The sequence below is a fragment of the Sinohyriopsis cumingii genome, chromosome 1 (genome assembly GCF_028554795.1).
Source record: "Sinohyriopsis cumingii isolate HCF-2022 chromosome 1, ASM2855479v2, whole genome shotgun sequence".
Classification (NCBI taxonomy): domain Eukaryota; kingdom Metazoa; phylum Mollusca; class Bivalvia; order Unionida; family Unionidae; genus Sinohyriopsis; species Sinohyriopsis cumingii.
Window position 1 is genome coordinate 120082673 of NC_142961.1, and position 20599 is coordinate 120103271.

The 20599-nt window shown below is 33.4% G+C and overlaps 1 protein-coding gene across 1 annotated transcript in view; it reads left to right on the top strand.

The window, feature by feature from the left end:
* Positions 1-20599, top strand: part of LOC149807743 (uncharacterized) — a 145845-nt gene that overhangs the window by 33055 nt on the left and 92191 nt on the right. Inside the window, exons 5-6 of the mRNA XM_089969957.1 lie at positions 10508-10627; positions 13591-13782. Of these exons, the coding sequence (XP_089826083.1) occupies positions 10508-10627; positions 13591-13782 (312 nt within the window). The remainder of the gene's footprint in view (positions 1-10507; positions 10628-13590; positions 13783-20599) is intronic.

Genomic DNA, 20599 nt, shown 5'->3' on the forward strand with positions numbered 1-20599 from the left:
TAAAAACCTTTCATATATTTTAGGCAGTTTTGATCTCAATTGTCTAAAATCTCTAAACGTTCAGATCGGATGATCCTACTTACACAATAAGGCTTTGTATCTAAAATCGGTTACCGTTGGTCGGTAATCAACGATTCGTCATTCGCTCCTTCTCTTTCATAGATAAGTTGAGATCATCAGCCATGCAAGATCCATGCAAGATCCTGTTCATATTGTCAAATACTGCTTGAATTGCACAGAGACATGTAGTGCCACACGAAAACGCCTCTCCATACAGGTGAAGGCTAGAAAAGAAGACATCACCCCTTAAGCACTTATTTTTGGGCTGAAATGAGTTGTATGCTCGGCATGCTCTGAGATCTCCCAAGATCAGAGTCACCTTCTATAGATTACTGTTCATGATATTAAATTCATCACCGCGAGCATCGCAATTGGATTAAAAAGCTAGATCCGAGATATCTTAGAAACAGTTGCCTGGCATGCAGAGTCAACCTACTGAAGGAGCTTATTATCGCAGAAAAGAGACGTTGAGTCTGGTACGAACGGTGGCAGCAGCAGAGACGGCAACAAGACCGAACCAGATCATTGAACACAACCTGTTTTTCTTCGCTATATTCGCCGGTCAAACTTTTGTAGGTAAGAGGATTTCAACTTCATCTTCTCAACTGTGTATAACAGTCTCAATTCTCGGAATCCCAGGGTGTGTTGGATGTGTAATTAGGAGAACTGATTATCTTTCACATGAGGAATCCAGCTATTCTTCGCCATAATGATAACCAAGGTAGAGGTCAGAAGATAAGCATCATCTCCTCCCATCAATTATTATCCTAAGATAATGTGATTAGTGGGCGTATTCGAAGGAGAAAGAATTTTTTAAAAAGTAAACTGTGTTTAACCGACAATACTTACCATATCATATTACTTTCAAGACCCCCACCTCACAACCACCCCGCCATGAGAGTATTCTCGTTAGTATCTATCTCAACTAGAAACTTGCGACATCTGGTGGTATCAAGGGGAGGTAATGGGCAAGAGTTAATGTCCTTTGTCTATTTAAAAAAGACAGGATAAGACCAATTTCGAAATAGGAGGGAATCGCGAGGTAGTATTATTTTGTCAGAAAGACTTCCACTAAGCAGTCGCCTGGTAAATATATATCAGCTGAGTTTACTACGAGCTCTTCCACATCTCAACCTGTCACATATTTTAGAAATCAAGGTTCTAAAAACTTTGATCAGAAATCCTTGTCTGATCATCTGTGTATCTATTGCAAGAAGAAATGGCACGTTATTTCTTATTGCTATCAATTGAGAAATAACAAAGAATCAACACAGACCTACTCAAACTGTTTTTAGTTATAAGAGGTGAACGTCACGGTCATATGTTGAAAATAATGCATTTGTTGGGTTAAACATATCCCAGTTTTATTATAGAGAATTATCAACGACTAATGTCTATATCACTCTTGGTTATTCTACCAATCGAATCTCTGTTAATATTTAAAGGCACACAGAAGATACTCAGATTATTATGAGAATTCTTATGAGACCAAACCATCCAGTGAGGTAGCTATTGGTTATGGGTGAGAGGTAGCTACCATAATGTAGCTCAAACATTATGTAGATAGGAAGCTCCTTTGGATAATCAGATAGGGATCAATACAACTTATCACAATATCTTAAATCTCGTATGTAAAAGAATAAAAGTGATGTTATAAAAGTTCTAGATCTTGTCATAATTATTACATGGTTGAAAAACAAACTATTAGATCAAACTTCTGATCTACAGCCTGTTCCTGCATTTGGCGAAACATTTAGCCGAATAAATGTAGAGTGTTTCTGTCATTTACCGATGAACATATCAATAAACCAATATTTGTTGACCTTAGTCTGTGCATTTATAAGATTTTGAGTATCAATTAATTTGATGAATATTAAATCTAGAACAATACTATAAACTCTGATAAATTTGTATTGTCCACTATTTGTCCTTCTTAAATCTGTACACGTTAATTACGGGTCAAACCTTATGTCTGGACTTTTCAAGCAAGTTATGCATGAATTGGCCATCCAACAATTTGACATATGCCTCTCACCCTAAAAAGCACTGGACTTTAGAAAGATTTCATCTAACTTTGAAAACTAAGATTCGGTCTTATTATTTTGCGATAGAACAGAGTGGGGTGAAGTTGTTCACTTACTGTTGTTTGCTGTTAGGGACTCAGGATTTGGTCCCTTTCGACTAGCTTCTGGAATTACGGACCCTGGACCATTGAATACGTTGCCAGAAAAACTTCTTTTAGATACAGAAAGTAATCTCCTCAGTTGTGTTTCTAATTATAAAGGCAAGTCGATAAAGGATTGTGAGGCTGCTAAAACTAGTCTACACTGTACGAAGCGAAAAACGAAATTAAGGTATCACAAGACTATGGGTTCGCTATTAGGATTATTATATTGGCGTGAATCAAAGACATGGTGTTCATCGTGTTCTTTATTAAGATTGTATTAATAGACTTTCTAAATGTAATTAAGATTTTATCTTGCAAACATTGGGAACCTAATTTATATTTGTGACCTGAGCTCTTGCAGAGGACTGTACAATCTTGTCCATTGGTAATAGTATTTATTATAGTTATACGATCTCGAAACCGAATTATTGATGTGTCAATAATTTCAATTTTGACGAAAACGTTTTATTCAAAGTATTTAATTCAAGTTATACTTCTCTTGAAATTGACAGTTCAGCAATATATTATTATTTCAAAAAGGGACTTGAGTTTTTATTAAAAGTTCAAATAAGGATATATCGTTCGGTTGTATTATTGTAATCCCAAAAATACTATTGGTACATCACTCCTACGTGGGTACAAGATGTCAACATTACTAGCGTTATATTTCATTTTGGAATACTGCTAAAGTCTATTCACAACTTTAATATTTATGACGCGTGTTAGTAATTCTAGGATTATTTGGGATTTCAATTCGCAATACCGCAATTTCCTTTTATATTTCTCACTTTGCATTTTAGGTAAAGGAAATGTTTGTTTAATTTTACAAAGCTTGATGTTTCTCACTGTTTCCTGTGACTTATTTTAGAACCATAACTCCATTAATTATTTGCATTTTTGTCTTATCTGCGATTATCACGCCCAAAGTCTCACTCTGATGCGAAATAAGTATCAGCTAAATGTATTGAGAGAGACTATTCGCTGCAATCTAGCTATAACATTTTATTAGTAGTCAATAATGTCTCAGCGACCTTTCAAGAACAGATTTATAAGTTCTCCTAGTTCATCATTCGTGGGGACAAGAACGCGACAAGGAGTTGGTCGGTCGTCTTAGTTACGATAAATGTCATAATTTATTCTGTATTCTGCTCCTCCTCATTATTTCTGTTTTGATGCACAAAAAGTCACTCGCGTGACTTAAAACATATAGCTGTAAGTCATTCGTATATTCATGTATCAACTCCTGACCCATATGTTGAACTTGCGTACTGGTTTACAACCCATCATTGTCACGACATAGTGAGATAACTAAATGCGTAATAAGGATAATATGTGATTTAACTCCAGAGTGTAAAAGGGTAAAATCGACGTGATTCTAGGAATCATATTTGCTAATAGTCAAGCGTCTTTGCCTGGTTTTTATGTTTTCGTGGGATATTTGGCTCTCGAATTCCTAATATACAACATTGGTTTTGAAATTTAAATTAATGTAAATGATATTGCTGTGCTCGTTCTCGACAATACTCAACTTCTGTAGCAATAGCATATGCAATGCATTTCTGGTTCATCACCATGTCGGCTATTAACCCTCAAGCGCACATAATATCGCAAGCATGTCATCTGTTCTTGTACTTCTAGGTATTCCTACATTACTCTTACGTGCAGTGTGTATCAGTTGTTGTGCTGTTATTGTATTAGCAACTATTGTTGTATTGGTGACTGATGGTGGAACAAGGCGATCGAGTGCAATTATCGGTCTTATCAATGTACGATTATTACATACAGAGCAGCATTGGTATCCAATAGTGTAGTTCGATTTTGTTTCAGCAGAAGCACTGTCGGCATCGTCATATAGACGAGAACTACATCTCTAATCAAGTAGTCCGTCAAGGACTTGTATTTAATTGTATATTCTACCAGGATCGGAAACTATGATCGCTTCAATCCTAGTTTTTTTATTTTTGTTACAATTATTTCTGAATCTATTTTATTTATTCCTGTATTTTTTATTTAGTTTGACATCTGTTTTATTTATTCCTGTGCGTGTTCGTGTAACTGGAATTGGAATTTGAATGCTAATGAGCTAGACCTGGAATTTTGAGTTCCAACTCTAGGATCATCAGTTGACGCATGTATGAGTATGTTACGATTATGACTCTATAATAGCATAAAACATATATGTCTCCAAAAACACATATCGCATATTTGGAGCAAATTTGATAAATTTATCTGATGCATTGAAACAAAACACCATTTTGTTTTTAAAGTACACCCTTAACAATCCAATCATTTAGGAGATTAACGGCAGTTTTGGGACCACCATTATTTTCTTCAAAATATATTCAGGCAATCTGATATTCGCCTTTATCTATCTATCTAACTCTCTCTCTCTCTCTCTCTCTCTCTATATATATATATATATATATATATATATATATATATATATATATATATATATGTGTGTGTATATATATACATATATATATATATATATATATATATATATATATATATATATATATATATATATATATATATATATATATATATATATATAGATAGATAGATAGATATATATATCTGTGGGTCTAGCAGTGGGAGCTTTCCTTTTATAAATCAGTCTTTGAAATTATTGTAAGCTGTTTATTCTGAGCTCTTACTTTGAAGCGAACGAAGGAACCCCTGATGAACCACATTCATTCCAAACAACAGTCTATAACGATCAGATGTCACTGTAAATCATATATGGTTCAAGGTATATGCGTGTCACGTACCGGTAATTGAAATCGACTTTGCATAACCAAATTGAATTATCATGTTCATATTGCACCATATTAGGTTATTAGGGTATTCTAATTGATAAAGAAGAAAGTATCTGTTGGACTGGGGCTTCACTTTTTATTTCTGCGTTTGATAACAATACAATTTGGCTTTCGAAACCATTGTCTGTGTTATTACAGTAAATAAAATCTGGCCTTTTAGGGTAATACCTATTTATAAAACATGCGAGATTCACCTACTTGTAAGAAGGTAATATCGGAAAAATATTCCATCTTAAATAACCATTTATGAAATTATGCATATCCACAACCTCGTTTAATAATAAGCGGGCGTAATAATGGTTATAGTAAATTTAGGTTTATTAGTTTTTGCCAGAGGGTTCAGTCTAAAAATGTCAAGCATTTTCCAGTATTAGCAAAACAAATTTTGCTATATACAGTGCAGATATCAACTTGCAACTTTCTCGGATGTTGGTTTGAAAAGTATAAAACCATAGAGAAAGAAAGTTGATAATAAATATTGAATATAGCTGGAAGTTTAAAACAAAATGCAACAGAACTGCAACAATAAATCTAACTTTAAAATATCGTTTCAAACACTTGTGTAATCTAGAATATGAATTAAAGAAGTCAAACCCTAATTCAGATTGTATATGTCCTCTTTCACAAGTGCAAAGGATGTGTCTTTGAAAACGAAATTGGTTATAGCTTTTTTATTAAATTACACGCATTAATGAAACATTGTGTCCATTTTCGCCAATCAGGAAGACCTTTTTATACATAATTAGTACTGTATGGGTCATTTGCTTTTTTAATGATCAAGATCAATATTTGCGATGTTAAAACGGTGATGAGCAATCTCTTCTGTGGCGTCTGATAAGCACTGATACTTCAAAAGAATGCAAGAGAGAGTGAGAGAGAGATTAATAGAGTATACATCCACTAATTCTTGAGATATTTATCCCATCGTTACATCTTGTCGTTGTGATTAAGAAACACAGGTAAAACACTTAGACACAAGTATGCCATGAGATAATTATCAACTAAATATATGACACCTTTAAAGTGGTATAAATTTGCTCAGTTTAAACATGACTTTTATGTTAGTGGTAAATATGATCCATTTTCACTGAACTTTGAAGCAATATCGAAAGGTTTCTCTTGCTTAGGTCACTTAGACAACTAAATGTAACTACTGAATCAATGCTGGAGTAAACGTTTAATTTTTCGTACAATTTTCTAACTTATTATACATACTGTTTCTGAGCTGCATTGTCGTTATTGTCTTTTAGTCACTTATCCTTTGAGAGTGTATTTTGTTTGTTGAGTGATGATGATGTTAATTATGTTTGCCTTCATCCATTCCATTAGCGTTTTCAAACAGGATTGGCGACTGGTTTCTCTTAGACGTAGAAAATATATAGCTAATAGTTTTCTTATATAATGAATTAGAACACAGTCTATAAAAATTGATCAAATAAGAACTCCAGATTATTTGATGGATACATTATCTCCATTAAGATTCTCAAGTGTGTATGTTTTCCTTAACTTGGAGTATTAAATCTGCTCTCGTTGACAAGAAATCAGAATCGTGTAAAATTGTATTACCTATAAGTGTGATGATCATATAGAAAGTACTAGCAGATCTTGAATGTACTGAAAAATCAAATTTGAACAGCCATTCCTTCATAAACCACTAAGGCTTCAAAGAAGAGTAACAATGGTTTATATATGTTCTGATTACTAATATAAATTAATGTGACTATGTGTATACCTTAAATATGAAATGAAATTGAAGACCACGAGCTGGTTATTACCAGTAGCTAGTCGTTGAATTACAAAAACAGCGTCAATTCATTTTTACCTCTGTACATATTGATTTAAAATATCTGAATACGATATTCTCCATCATCTTACCGTGTTTCTTCTGTTGTCGATTTCGGAGTTTGCACACGGGATTTCACTATGACCTTTCCGTTGTACCAATATCTTGTAGTCTATAGTATCAGTATTTTGCTCTTCTTTAGATTCAGATTGGGAGATATGCCAAACGTATTACCAATGTAAGCAATATTACCATCCATAGAACAACATCATTAGTTTAGGTTGCAAACGCTCAACACAACGAACAATTCTCTGATAGTAGAAAACAAATGGTAGAAACGTGTTCGAAGACGACATCAAAAAGCATCTATATTATTAACAAAGTATAGTTTAATTTGGGAACAGATACAGGTGGAATGGTTACAGCAGCTGATCATTTAGAAATCAGAAGAATAACAACACTCTTTCTGATACGACTAGCGTTTATTAGATTTATTACAAGTTTGGTAGAGTTTGTAGCAACATCTTTCAGTTAAAATCTAGTGGATAATCAACATAGAAAGTTGTATTATTATATGTATTAGTTTTTTAAATGTTAACTGTTTCCTTTTCTGCAACATATATGACAAAAACAACATAATCACTGCTGGGGAACCATACAAATACTCGTATTTTATAAATGTGTCTGTAAACAGGGATGGCAAAGTATGAATTTTATTTCAGCGCGTAGCTCTTTCATCGGTTATTAAGACATTTCATACAATGAGAAACGATATATTATTACAATAATAACAATAATGAAACATACACCATATAAATTTGACCGCTCCGGTGGCCTAATGGTTAGAGCGTCCGCCTCAGGAGCGGGAGGTCGTGGGTTCGATACCTGGCCGAGTCATGCCAAAGACTTTCAAAAATGGTACTAACAGGATAATGTGACTGGGTGGGACATCATGCTACATGTCTGCGGCATGATGCCCCAATGCTAGACATCACTATAAACTGCCACACTGCAGATGTCGTGGCGATATGACTGAAAAATTGTTAAAGCTACGTTAAAATCTAAGTCACACACACACACCATATAAATTCATGGCGGATTGTGTGGCACTGAAATGTCTGCGATCAATGAGAGATGGAATGACTGATGCTAAAATAGTCAAACTTTATTATTGTTGGGTGTTCAAAACCACATTTTAAAGGTATTATCATTCATTGTACTTATATGGCAGACTATATAACAAATTTCAAATACTAGTTGGTAGAATTCAATAACTAACCATCTCTAAAAGCAACTATTTATTCGGAAACATTTTGTGAACGGTTCAAGCTTTAAAGTCAAGTTCTTTATTAGACAAACATATGACACCAGTAATTATTGCAACGTAACGGGACATATTTGAAAGATTCGTTCTCATTTAAATGTTTTCACTATAATGTTGAATCATATGCCGTAAATACCACATACCAACATGTCCAAAATGGAAACGTGCATGCTTTGAATATCGGCATTATAAGTGGAGAAATCAACGCGATAAATTTCCACAGTAGTAAGCTCAGGCAAATTATTTTTCAGTGTCGCATTTAGTGCAGTGAAAGCCGCCTTGTTCTGTTTTGTGTTTTTAAAGGGTTCCCTCAAAATTATGTATTAGTGATAAACATATGTGATAAATATAACATGCAAAATGCGTTTCAAAGTATGATATGAGCATACTTTTCTATGACAGTTTATGATAGAATTATAAACTCTGGTTAGACATTTGAGATGTTGCATTATATGAAACAAAATAAAATAACTGAAACCTAAACAACCAACGAATTACACATATAGCAGATGTTATTGAACATTCTATTCCAGTTGGTAAAATAATTATTTCGAAATGTACACGTCCAAAAGAAACGCACATGTTTTGAAGGATAGGTACAAACCAAGAGGAGAGTAAATTGACAAGACAATATTCTACAAACAAAAGCATAAAATAATCATGACAGAACTGCAGAATGACGTCAGTGATCGTGAAGATTGCAGATGTTCAAAATGTATTTATTGAGATATTAATTACTGCCTCCCAGAGCAGTATACGTTTTGCAAACGTTTAATGAGATAAATGCAGTCATACCCAAAACATTGATGTAGGTAAGCAGTGTGATAACTACCTTAGAGACGGACATAGATAAAACTGAAATATCTAGGTGTTACAGTACGCAGCCAATGAATCTCCAATATCAACAACAAGACTTAAAAATCTAGAAAAATACAAAATGACTAGGGCATTTAAATGTTAGTTGACGGTAATACAGCTGGTGCAAAAACGTTGGAGATAAACTGGCGGCTAATGTCAATACTTAGTTACCAAACAAAAGGACAAAATATTACAGCAGAGCTAGCCAGAAGGACGGATGACAACCAAAAAAGCACAATATATGTGTGATTCAATTTATATAAACATCAACAACAACAAAAATATGACTAAGTCAGCTAAATGTTAGTTGACGATAATAACAGCTCGTGCAAAAGAGTTGGAGATAAACTGGCCGCAAATGTCAATACTTAGTCGTACTTACCGAACAATTGAACAAAATATTATAGAAGAGCGAACGAGCAGGATAGATGTCAACCAACAAAATCACAAAATATATGTTATTCAGTTTATGATAATATCTATGATTTATATATTGCTAATTTGTGTGAGAAAAATATAAACGTTAATGTCAGCCAAATTTAAATATTACAATTGATGTTTTTATTTGATGCGCAAAGACTAGCCTTACACTTTCGTCCCAATTAGCCAAATACTGTATTTTACATAACCATTTGCGAACATTCAGATGTTCGCATAACACATAATTGAAGAGATAAGCAAAGTTATAGCTCAATATCATACAAAAATTCTTCTCTCAAAAATACTAAGATATTGGATGGGTTCTGGAGTTCAGTCTAGATCCATTGATTAACCCATTGGTATCTTTGAATTAAAACACTATCGCTTTTGGTGTTTTCCCTCAACATATTATATCCCTTTTCCTCCTGTGACAAACCTCACATTATCGTCATAAATAGGCCGCTTACCTCAACTTTCGATGTTGTGTTTCGACACTTTTTTATACATATAACTGAAATGGATACAAGAGATAAGAAAATATATGACCAATTTCCATAACAGTTTATTCAAGTAACCACGTGTTTCATTGGTCAAGCGAAGACCACAGCTCAATCCACGTTATCTCCTCAATATATACTCCAAAAAGCTAATTAGAGCTAACATCGGAATGATGACTCAGTTGTTAAAAAATAGGTACTTACAATCCATATTAAGGACGATCAAGATGCCGTATGATTTTAAGTTACAAACTTGTATTATATTATGATATAATGGTATGAAATGTAAAAGTCCTTTAGCATAATGTCTTCAATCATTGTCTCTCATGTACACCTATTATACTAAGCTGAGGTGTCATGTCACTGAGCAACGTCTGTGCTCAACTACATTGCCCATATTTTGTGGCATCACTCTCTTAAAAAAGATGGGACATGGGTTATCAGAGGTTAAAATAAGAAACATTCAAACGTCCATCTGAATAATAACGCTAAACAATTTAGTTTTTAATTACTGAAGGTTTTTAACATTTGTCAGCTTATGCTAAAATGAAGCTGCATTTATATTTGTTCTTCCAGACGTAGATGAATGCAGAGGTGGAAACAGTTTTTGTAACAACAACGGAAAATGCTATAATACTCAAGGAAATTTCAGCTGCGATTGCTATGGAGGTTTCACTGGAAAACATTGTGAAACAGGTGTTATTTTGTTTTCATACAAACCTATCTGAGTTAGTTTGAAGTATTTTCTGGTTAAAGAAAATACATCTCTGTTGTATTACAGACGTATAAATATATAAACATATAGATATATGAATTGTAATTAATTAAATCGATATAAACCATTTGATAAGGAAAACACCATGTATTCTAGATCGTTAGTAAATTATAATCAATTACAAAGGGTTCATGTGAAAGAATTTAAGGTACCACCTCTTATTTGACTTATACGTTATTAGTGAAGACGTTTAGAGCTACATTTTTTCACATAAATAACATTCCTTGACTATATTGGGTTAGAAGTGATATCTTTGAAGTAGTAAGCTAAATCAACCATGCTCAGAAACCTACCACTATATCTAAAGTGGTTTCGATGACTTTTGGACTTTTAAAATACTGAGACAAATGTGTCATACTAGAACTAATATATTTACGAAACATTTCACTGTTACTTTGCATTATTTTGTGTAATATTTCCTAGTTTTAAAATTTAGTTGATCTCCTCGTGCTATTCCTATTTTTATCATTTCTTTAACTTGTTTAATATTATGAACGGGTAATCCATGTATTTTATAATGTAGGAAGAGAAAGAAGGTCAATTAAATTACTCTTCTATCTGAAAGTGAAAAGAAAAACAATTATATCGCTTAATGTAAAGTTCAATATAATGTTTATGAAACTGCATTGCTAGTCTTACACGACATTGGCAAGGTACGTAAATTTGTAATATTTATCTAAGGTAAAACCACATAAATGTATAAAATATCAGAGAAGACAAACATGATGGATTATGTACTATTTGACACAAATAGCAATGGTTATTATACTTACTTAATGGATGCTCTTCCTGTCAAACTAAAATCAGATATATAAATATGATTAATAGTAACCTGATGGATACATCTAAATAGCGTTGATAACTATTTAGTCTATTTAGCAAATAAATTTGGAATTGATTTATGACATTAAACGCCACCAGACCAAGGTAACATCAAATGCAGAAAAGTTTGAAGTGTCATTTAATTTCTTTTGCAAATGTGCAGCAGTCGGCAAACATGGACTTGCCAATTTTGTATGGATAGATGCAAACCTTTTGAACGATTTTGATTGCTTTGCTTTCCGTGAAGTGTAATTTTCGTAACTAGTATGAACGAGAATTCATAGCTGTTCAATGTATTCTAAAGAACAATTATATGAATTGTTAAGGGAATGCTACAAACGTGTAAATGAGGCCAATATAAATTTTTGAAGACATTCATTCATTTATAAATCAGAAAAAGACCTCAAAGAAGCACTTTACACATCTTTCCTACTTAAGAATAAAATAACTATCAGAGCCCTTAACACGAAGTTTGATATGAAACCTAGCAAGACAAACGGATTCCTCTCAATATCGAAAACGAATACTGTGTTTGAAATAAAATATTTATAATATTTTGAAAATGTACAATATTAACGTGATTCCACACAGTTCACCAACCACGAATTCTTAGTTTCGTTTTCCAAATACAACGGTCCAGTCCTCATCCAACCGATCCAATAAAAAGTATAATACTTCAGTACAAACCCATTAGAAGCGAAAATTATTCCTTCATACCAAATGCATGGAATACGGGACACCAGCACATTTACTATCATAACGAGAAAAAGCAACACTGTACCATAAATGCCCACAATGCAACTATATTTTTTTTCTTTTATCAAACAAAGGATCCTACCTCACACAATGGACATGATTTTAGATGGTATGGTGTGTGAATCAGCCGCAAAATACCTTATTTAAATTTTGCACTGACAAATCTCCCACCCCACACCTTAACAGTAACGAAGTATTTTGAGTCTTCATTTGTATCAGTGGCGTATATGGATCATCGCTAAATGAGAGGCTGGTCACAAAGACGTTACGAAGACATATTAAGAAATAAATACAATGTTCAATTTGATACTAAATTATGGGCTTAAACTAAATAATAAAATGAAAGAAAACGAACAAATTCAACAAATAACTTATTTAACTTGAATGCAAATTTAAACTTTAAAAAGAAATTACACTATTCAGAATCAATCTCAAATAGCCCAAATAGTTATCGTGCACGTGCAAACTATATAGTACTCCGAAAGAATTAATTCCAATTTGGGATGTGTTTATGTCCGAATAATATGACATAGTGTTGACGTAAAAATATGTTCATGGCATAATCCAAAACGTCATTGAAAACGTTCAAAATAAATCTAAATATTGGTTTAGTCCTAAAATCAAGTAGCACATTGTAATTACATTAAAAAAATTAAATACAAAATACTATCAAATTAAAACTGGGACAATTTAAAATGATCCCACTAATAATGATGAGACGATATGGAACGAGTAACTTTGTTTATGACTACCTTTATATACAAAATAAAACATAATGACAGCAAGAGGGAGAGAGTAATGTTCCCATAAAATTCATTTGCAGAATATTTTACATCCTAAACAAGGTCAGGTCCCTTACTAAACATTTAATAAAGAACGTGTAAAACATCAGGAAGAGCAGGTATCTCCCATGGATATTATCCATTTCCTTGACTCAATCCAAGTAGAAATGGTTACTACCATAACAACCGGACGATATTTTCTTTAATAAATATTTTTTAAACGAAATGTTGCTAAAACTTTAATGCAAGTTTACACTAGTCGGACTTTGTTTTGAGAGCATTAACGGATATATAATGTAGTACTGGACATTTTATATTCTTCGAAGTCGGATGTGATTGGAATATTTATCTTAAACGTACTTAACAGCCTGACCGTTTGAACAGAAAACACGAATACCCACCACTTTTGAAAATTATGTGCACAATTGTCAATGTCTCAACCATGTATCATATGGAACACATAGGAATATAATATTCGTGGCACAGAGTTCATTTCATTGAATATTTCCGTAACACAATTTCAGCAATACAGTGCATGGATCTGGTGACACCAACTAATGGCAATCTAAGATATGAAAATGGGATTGAGGAGATGAGAAAGGCATTCAATTCGACAGTTTTGATGACATGTGCTAACGGATACCAATCATCTGGAGACACACTTCTGCGTTGCCTTGAGTCTGGATTATGGAACGGACCTCTTGGACGTTGCACTGGTAAATGCAGTAGTTTTATAATTTCATAATGCTTCGGGTTCCTATCAGTATAAAAATGTTCCAAAAACCAAATGTATAGAATAAAGAATATTTTGTTTGAAATAAAATATTTGTGTTTCTTTGAAAATGAACAAAATTGTAATATTCTACACAGTTCACCCAACACTAAATCTTCGTTTTCTTTTCCAAATCCAATGGTCCAATCGTCACCCAACCAATTCGAGAAAAGAATAATACTTCAATACTCGTTTAGAAATCCATTAGAAGCGAAAATGAACTCTTCAAAAGCAAATGCCTAGCATACATCACACCATCACCATTATTGTCGTACCGAAGCAAAGCAATACATAAACCTTAATGCCCACAATGCAACTATATTTTTTTTTCTTTTATCAAACAACGGATCCTAACTCCCACAGTGCAGATCATGTTAGAAAATATGGTTGATGAATCAGCCAGAAAATACATTATTTTATTTTGCACTGACTTAACTACCACCCCATACCTTAGCAGTAATGAAGTATCTTCCATCTTCTCTTATCAGTGGCATATTTGTATCATCGTTAAATTATAAACTGGTCGCATAGACATTACGATGCCATAAGAAGCAATCCGCACAATGTATATTTTGTTACTACTTTATGGGCTTAAGCTAAATAACACAAAGAGCAATCAAGAACAAATTCAAGAAATAACTTACTTATCTTAAATGAAAATTTAAACTTTAAGAAGAACTTCCTCTATTCTGAATTAATCTCAAATAGTCATAATAGCTGTAGCGGAAGTACAACACTATACAGGTACTCCGAATGAATTCTAGCGGAATTCCGAATTAATTCCAATTTAGAATGTGTTTATCTGCAAACAATCTGATATAATATTGATTTAATAATAGTGCTGCCATATTTAAATGGCATAATCCAAAACGTCCTTGAATGCGTTCAAAATAAATCTAAAACATTGCTTTAGTCATACAGTCAAAGAGCACATTGTAAGTACAGTAAATATTTCAAATAAATAAATCCTCTCAAATTAAAACCGGGAAAACTAAATTGATCCCATTAAGACTGATGATACTGTAATGTTATTTGTTATTGAAGAATAACTGCAGAACGCGTTCTATACTATTTATTAAATACAAGACATCAATACAGATTGGAACGGGGAGTAAAGACTGCCCTGAGGGTATGTTTCTCATGGAACTTAAACCCTAGTGAATGTATAACATAAACCAGCTGTTTGTGTGGAATATTTAATTACTTTTACTGTCAAGTGATATTTCAAAACTAATTAAATTAAGGCTTACACAACATATCCCTTCCTTAGAAGTTTACATTTAAACGAAACATGATCTATTGACCACATTTCTAAACAAGCTATATCAGCTTCACGTTTAGAAGTTTAGTCTCTCAGGTGGTTTTGACAATCTTGCCGAAGGTTTGAAATATCCGTTTTGACTGGTTGGCACTGCTTTGCTTTCATCTTAGTCAGTCTATGTATCAGGGTTTGATACAGTCACTATCATAGTCTCTGTAGTAGGCATAGGAATTAAGTTTCTCCTATTAGGCCATTTGGTGTTTTCATTTCAGTTATAGCTTTTACTTAGTTCGGATCAGGTCGGCAACCATTTTCGTCAACAACTTGCCCAAGAAACCTAATGGATCGTCTCGAAAATTCACACTTTTCAGCATTCAAAGTGACGCCGGCCCTTTGAATTAATTTCATGACCATTTCTAGTCTTTCGTCATGCTGTTTTTGCCTTTTACCAAAAACAAGAACATCGTCTATGTGACAGAGTGTTCCGTCATGTCGCTCCAGAGTTTCTGACATCTTTTTCTAAACGAAATTCAGGCGCGGAACTGATTCCGAATGGAAGGTGATTCAAACAAAACCTACCAAAATGAGTAATGAAAGTTCTAAGGCGGCGTGAATCTTCTGACAGGTTTATCTGCCAAAAGCCTGAGTTTGCATCAAGTTTGGTGAAAAACTTTACACCTGCTAGTTTTGCAAGGGAATCTTCAACTGATAGTAGTGGGTGGTTCTCTCTTTTAACCTAATCATTCAGGTTAGGTAGATCAACGCAAATTCTTACCGTACCGTTTGGTTTCGGAACGACAACCATTGCCGCGCACCATTCAGTGGGCTCATCTACTTTTGAAATAACACCCATTTTTTCCTTTCTATCCACCTCCTCTTGAATTATATTCAATAAAGGGATAGGACCCTTTCTTGGGGTAGATAGGGCATAAGGTTTGGCATTTTTGTCCAAAGTTATGTTATATAACCTTTTTATTTTCGCTAGATCTTTAAACAAATTTAGATATTTCTCGCGGTAATCCCTATCTAAATTTATGGATTTACCGTGAACTTTGTTTGAATTTTGTGAGCTTTTATCTGTAGCATTTACTATGGATATATTTACCTGTTCAATAATCTTGAGTGCCTGAATCGCGGGCCTGCCCAAGAGTGCATGATTCAGTCGCTTTACAACAAATATGTTTTGTACACTAAACGCATCGTTTGATTCCAGTCCACATGTAAATTTTCCCAGCACTTTAAGTTCAGAGTTTACAGGTCCATACATTTATCGATCAAACTTTGATAGTTTTTGGTCTCCGAGATTTCGTTAATCCCTCTCAGAATTTACAGTCACATCAGCTGCACTATCAGTCTTGAATAAAAGTGAAGTGTTGTTCAATCTCACAAGCGTTATCCACGACTGACCCTTCTTTGTAATAATAGTCCCTAGAAATCCAGGTTCCGCTCTCGATTTTATTGTGCGAACTGCCGATTTTGACAGACAGCATTTTGCATAGTGTCCTCTTTTCTTACCCTTGTGGAATTCTGCTTCTTTTGCTAGACATTGGTCTCGAGAATGATTAACTTTCTTTCCACATCTGATGCATCATTTTCTGCTGACATTATTTTGTTGAATATTTACGATTCTATGTTTATGTTTCCCATATTTAAGTGAAGACGATTTTACTGCATCCATTTCAGTCATTCGTTCTCCACGTGCTCGTATAGTTTGTTCGCTGTTTTTTCACAGCCTCATATTGTCAAGCTTGACTAACGGCAGACTCTAGAGTTAGATTAGCATCGAAATGCAATTTTTACGACAGTTTTGAATCTCGCAGTCCAACTACAGGTCGATCTCTGATCATTTCATCATGTAGTGTCCCGAAATTACATCTATCTGCTAACACATAGATAGCTGTAATAAAATTGCCCAATGTTTCTCCCTCTTCCTGTTTTCTTTGATTAAATTTGGCCCATTCAAAAATTACATTCCTCTTTCGAATGAAATATCACACGAATCTGTCAGTAACGGGCTTCCACTTATTTTGATCTTCCTTTGTCAGGTAGAAGAAAAACAAAATGTAATCAGCCTCACTTCCCATGGTATAAATCAAGATATTCACTTGAATTTCTTCCTCTTTTTCACTAAGTCCAGACGCTTGACGAAAGCGTTCAAGGCGCTGAAACCACTTTTCACAAGTTTCAGGTCTCGAAAAGGAACATTTGTCCGGATTTGTAAATTGAAATGAAGCCATTTGCAACTCTGATAATTTCAATCCTCTGGTTTTACCGCTGCCACTATATAATGTTATTTGTTATTGAAGAATAACTGCAGAAGGTATTCTATACTATTTAGTAAATACAAGACACCAATAAAGCTTGGAAGGGGAGTAAAGACTGCCCCGAGAGTATATTTCCCATGGAACTAAAACCCTGAAAACACGGAATGAGTAACTTTGTCAATGATTACCTTTCTATGAAAATAAAATATAATAACAGCAACAGGTGGAAAGTAATTTTCCACATCAATTCATTTGCAGAATACTTTACGTTTTAAAAAAACATCAGATATCTTACAAAACAGTAGTAAAGAACGTGCAAAAAAATCAGGAAGAGCTAATATTTCCCATGAATATTAGCCATGTCATTGACTCGGATCCAAGTAAACATGTTTACCTCCAAGTTATAATCTTAATATATAATCTGCAATCACATACAACTGTTAGCTATATAACATAATGCGTCCAGAAACGACATTCGTCCAGTAGTCAAAAACTCCTAAACTCAAATATGGATAAAATTGATTAACACAATACAAATTAGAAATACATAACCAAAGACATGGACGAACGCAAAGACATAATACAGATTAAATGTGCATACCATATAATCATGCCCTTTCTTCTACGTCTGTAAATGCAATACCCATATCTCAAAGTTAATAATTGTCATCTCAGTGACAACTAACAACTATATTCATCATGCACTCAGCTATTATTTGATCAAATGATCATGGTTGGGTGTTTATCGATGTGTAAATGTTACATCATCACTCACAAATGTTAACTTTGTGAGTGATTACATAAAATTTACATATCGATAAATACCTAACCATGATCATTTAATACAATTCCAATTTCTTTTTTTCTTTTTTCAAATCTATATATTCCATCAGCAATGCATTCCAATTTAAGTTGCGCTTACTTTCCTTTCATTCGCCGCTTCACATCGCCCCATAATACATAGCCTGTACAGAATCACACGAACATACTGACTACTGTCACAGTTACGTTTATTCAGAAACTTCATACTTTACATCTTATGCAACGGCTACCGATAGTTTCAACATATTTAGTTTATTTACAACAGTCTTGTTCAATATTAGTCCCATCTGTTACGTCAGATGACCATGACCTTATATAATAAGAGCTGATACGAAACAAACAAATGTGCTATATTAAATTTCCAATCAAACCTGAAATGACATTGCATTTTATCAATGAACAACACGGAAATAAGAAAAAGATGATGCTATCACTTACTAACATAAAGATAACAATTATATCAATTGTATACAGGAATAATATTTTATATCATTCTCAACAGCGTCAATGCTTGTGAAAGCCCGTTCAGCGATCTAATGTCAAATGAAATATAACTACTGTCGCAGTTACGTTTATTCGACAACTTCGTACTTTACATCTTAGGCAATGGTTACCCGAGGTACCAGCAAATTTCTTTTCTTATAAAAAAATAACATTTTAATTTCAGTATCTCATAAACAGGAATAACATGTTACATCTTTTACATCAGCGCTAATACTTAATGAGACCCTTTTAGTTATCTATGTGAAATTGAATGTGCAATTGTAAAATGTAGAGTTGCTCGCACAACCGGCCATATGTTTTGTTCAGTTGCATAGTTCAATGTTGGAGTGCTGGAAAGAATTAATGACTACACATTTAAAATAATTTAAAGTAGCAAAACAATCACATTTATGGATTATTATATACATTTTGTAAATGTGTTCAGTCACATTCTTGAAAATGATAGTTTTACTATTTATAAACTTTATTCAGTCTTTGATTAATGGTCTCATAAATATTTGTTTTTATTTTTGTGTATGTGGTAGTATTTAACATACCACCAACACCCACACACGTTTCTTAAATAAGCAAATTTAAAATAAAAAAAATAAAAAAAGAACATTGAAAACGCCAATGCCCCATTTTTAGTTTCGTTTCGAAGACTCCGAGTATTGATTTATTTCAATAGCTTTTAAGTTCTTCTCAGATAATTTCTCGAATCTTGGTTTATATCCCTCAGCGGCCTCAAAATTTGCTGGTCCGGTTCCCACGCTGTTAATGTTTTTGTTGTGTATGGCTAGGGTGACTTAGGTTATGGGGTGATGAATGTGGGAATTTTTAGTCTCTGTTGTTCTGTTTCATTTTCAGCGTTTGTAACATCCATCACATTATCGTCAAATCTATCTTCATCTGCTTCAATCGCTGATATTATTTATGTTAATTCCTTGTCATAAAATTGTTCAAACACTCCGCAGAAAATTGAAAAATCACCGTAATCGGCCATTTTACGTGACTATATAGTAGACGAACGCCAAATTGTAAACTATGCATTTCAATCGAAGAATATTTGAAAAACTATGCAAAGGGTTTAATATATATTATTATTTTCTGAATAAAAATGTTAAAAGATGAAACAGTAGTACCACAATGATGGGTCTGCAATGTTTTGTTCATATTCTAAGCATTATAAAAACCGAAAGTAGTCCCAGAATTTATTGATGGGTAAACATTTCAGATCGATCGTATTGCAGAAAATCCGTTTCATTTGTAAACAAATTGGAAGTATTGTTAATTGGAAGTACGATATCTATCGTTAAAAAGTTGTGAACTTACCCTTGTGCAACGCAATTCAATACCCCAGTTAGTAAAGGAATGTTTAAGGCATATTAGGAAAATATGTATACCGAAAAGAATAGATATAATAATTTGAATAAATAAATCCACAGAAATTAAAAAATTAAAAAGTGAGCACAAACTGAGATCAGGATGCTAAGACAATAAATAATAATCTTAATATGAATAAGATTCTGCACTCCTCTCGTTGACTTAGATCGCAATTGCCACTTTCTGGAAATACTGTACCGTGACATTAAAGTAACGTAAGCACTTGTACAATTAATAATTATCTGAAAATATAATTTTTACTCATAGAGAAATATTCGCTATACAGAATGCTGTTTATGAAATTTGTCACTTGCCATGTACACAATTGACTTGATCATGGATCACAAAATCTAATCAAGGATGAAAGACGACAAAAAATTACAAATAAAATATGCATAGCACGATATAGAGTGTTTCATTTTATCCAATCGTGTTGATTTAATGATCACGTCTAAGCAACATATGGCATAGCTAAATTTTGCCCACGATTGAAGATTATATTTCAATATAGTGATGCTTTCAATACGTTGCTCAGACGGACTGCATTT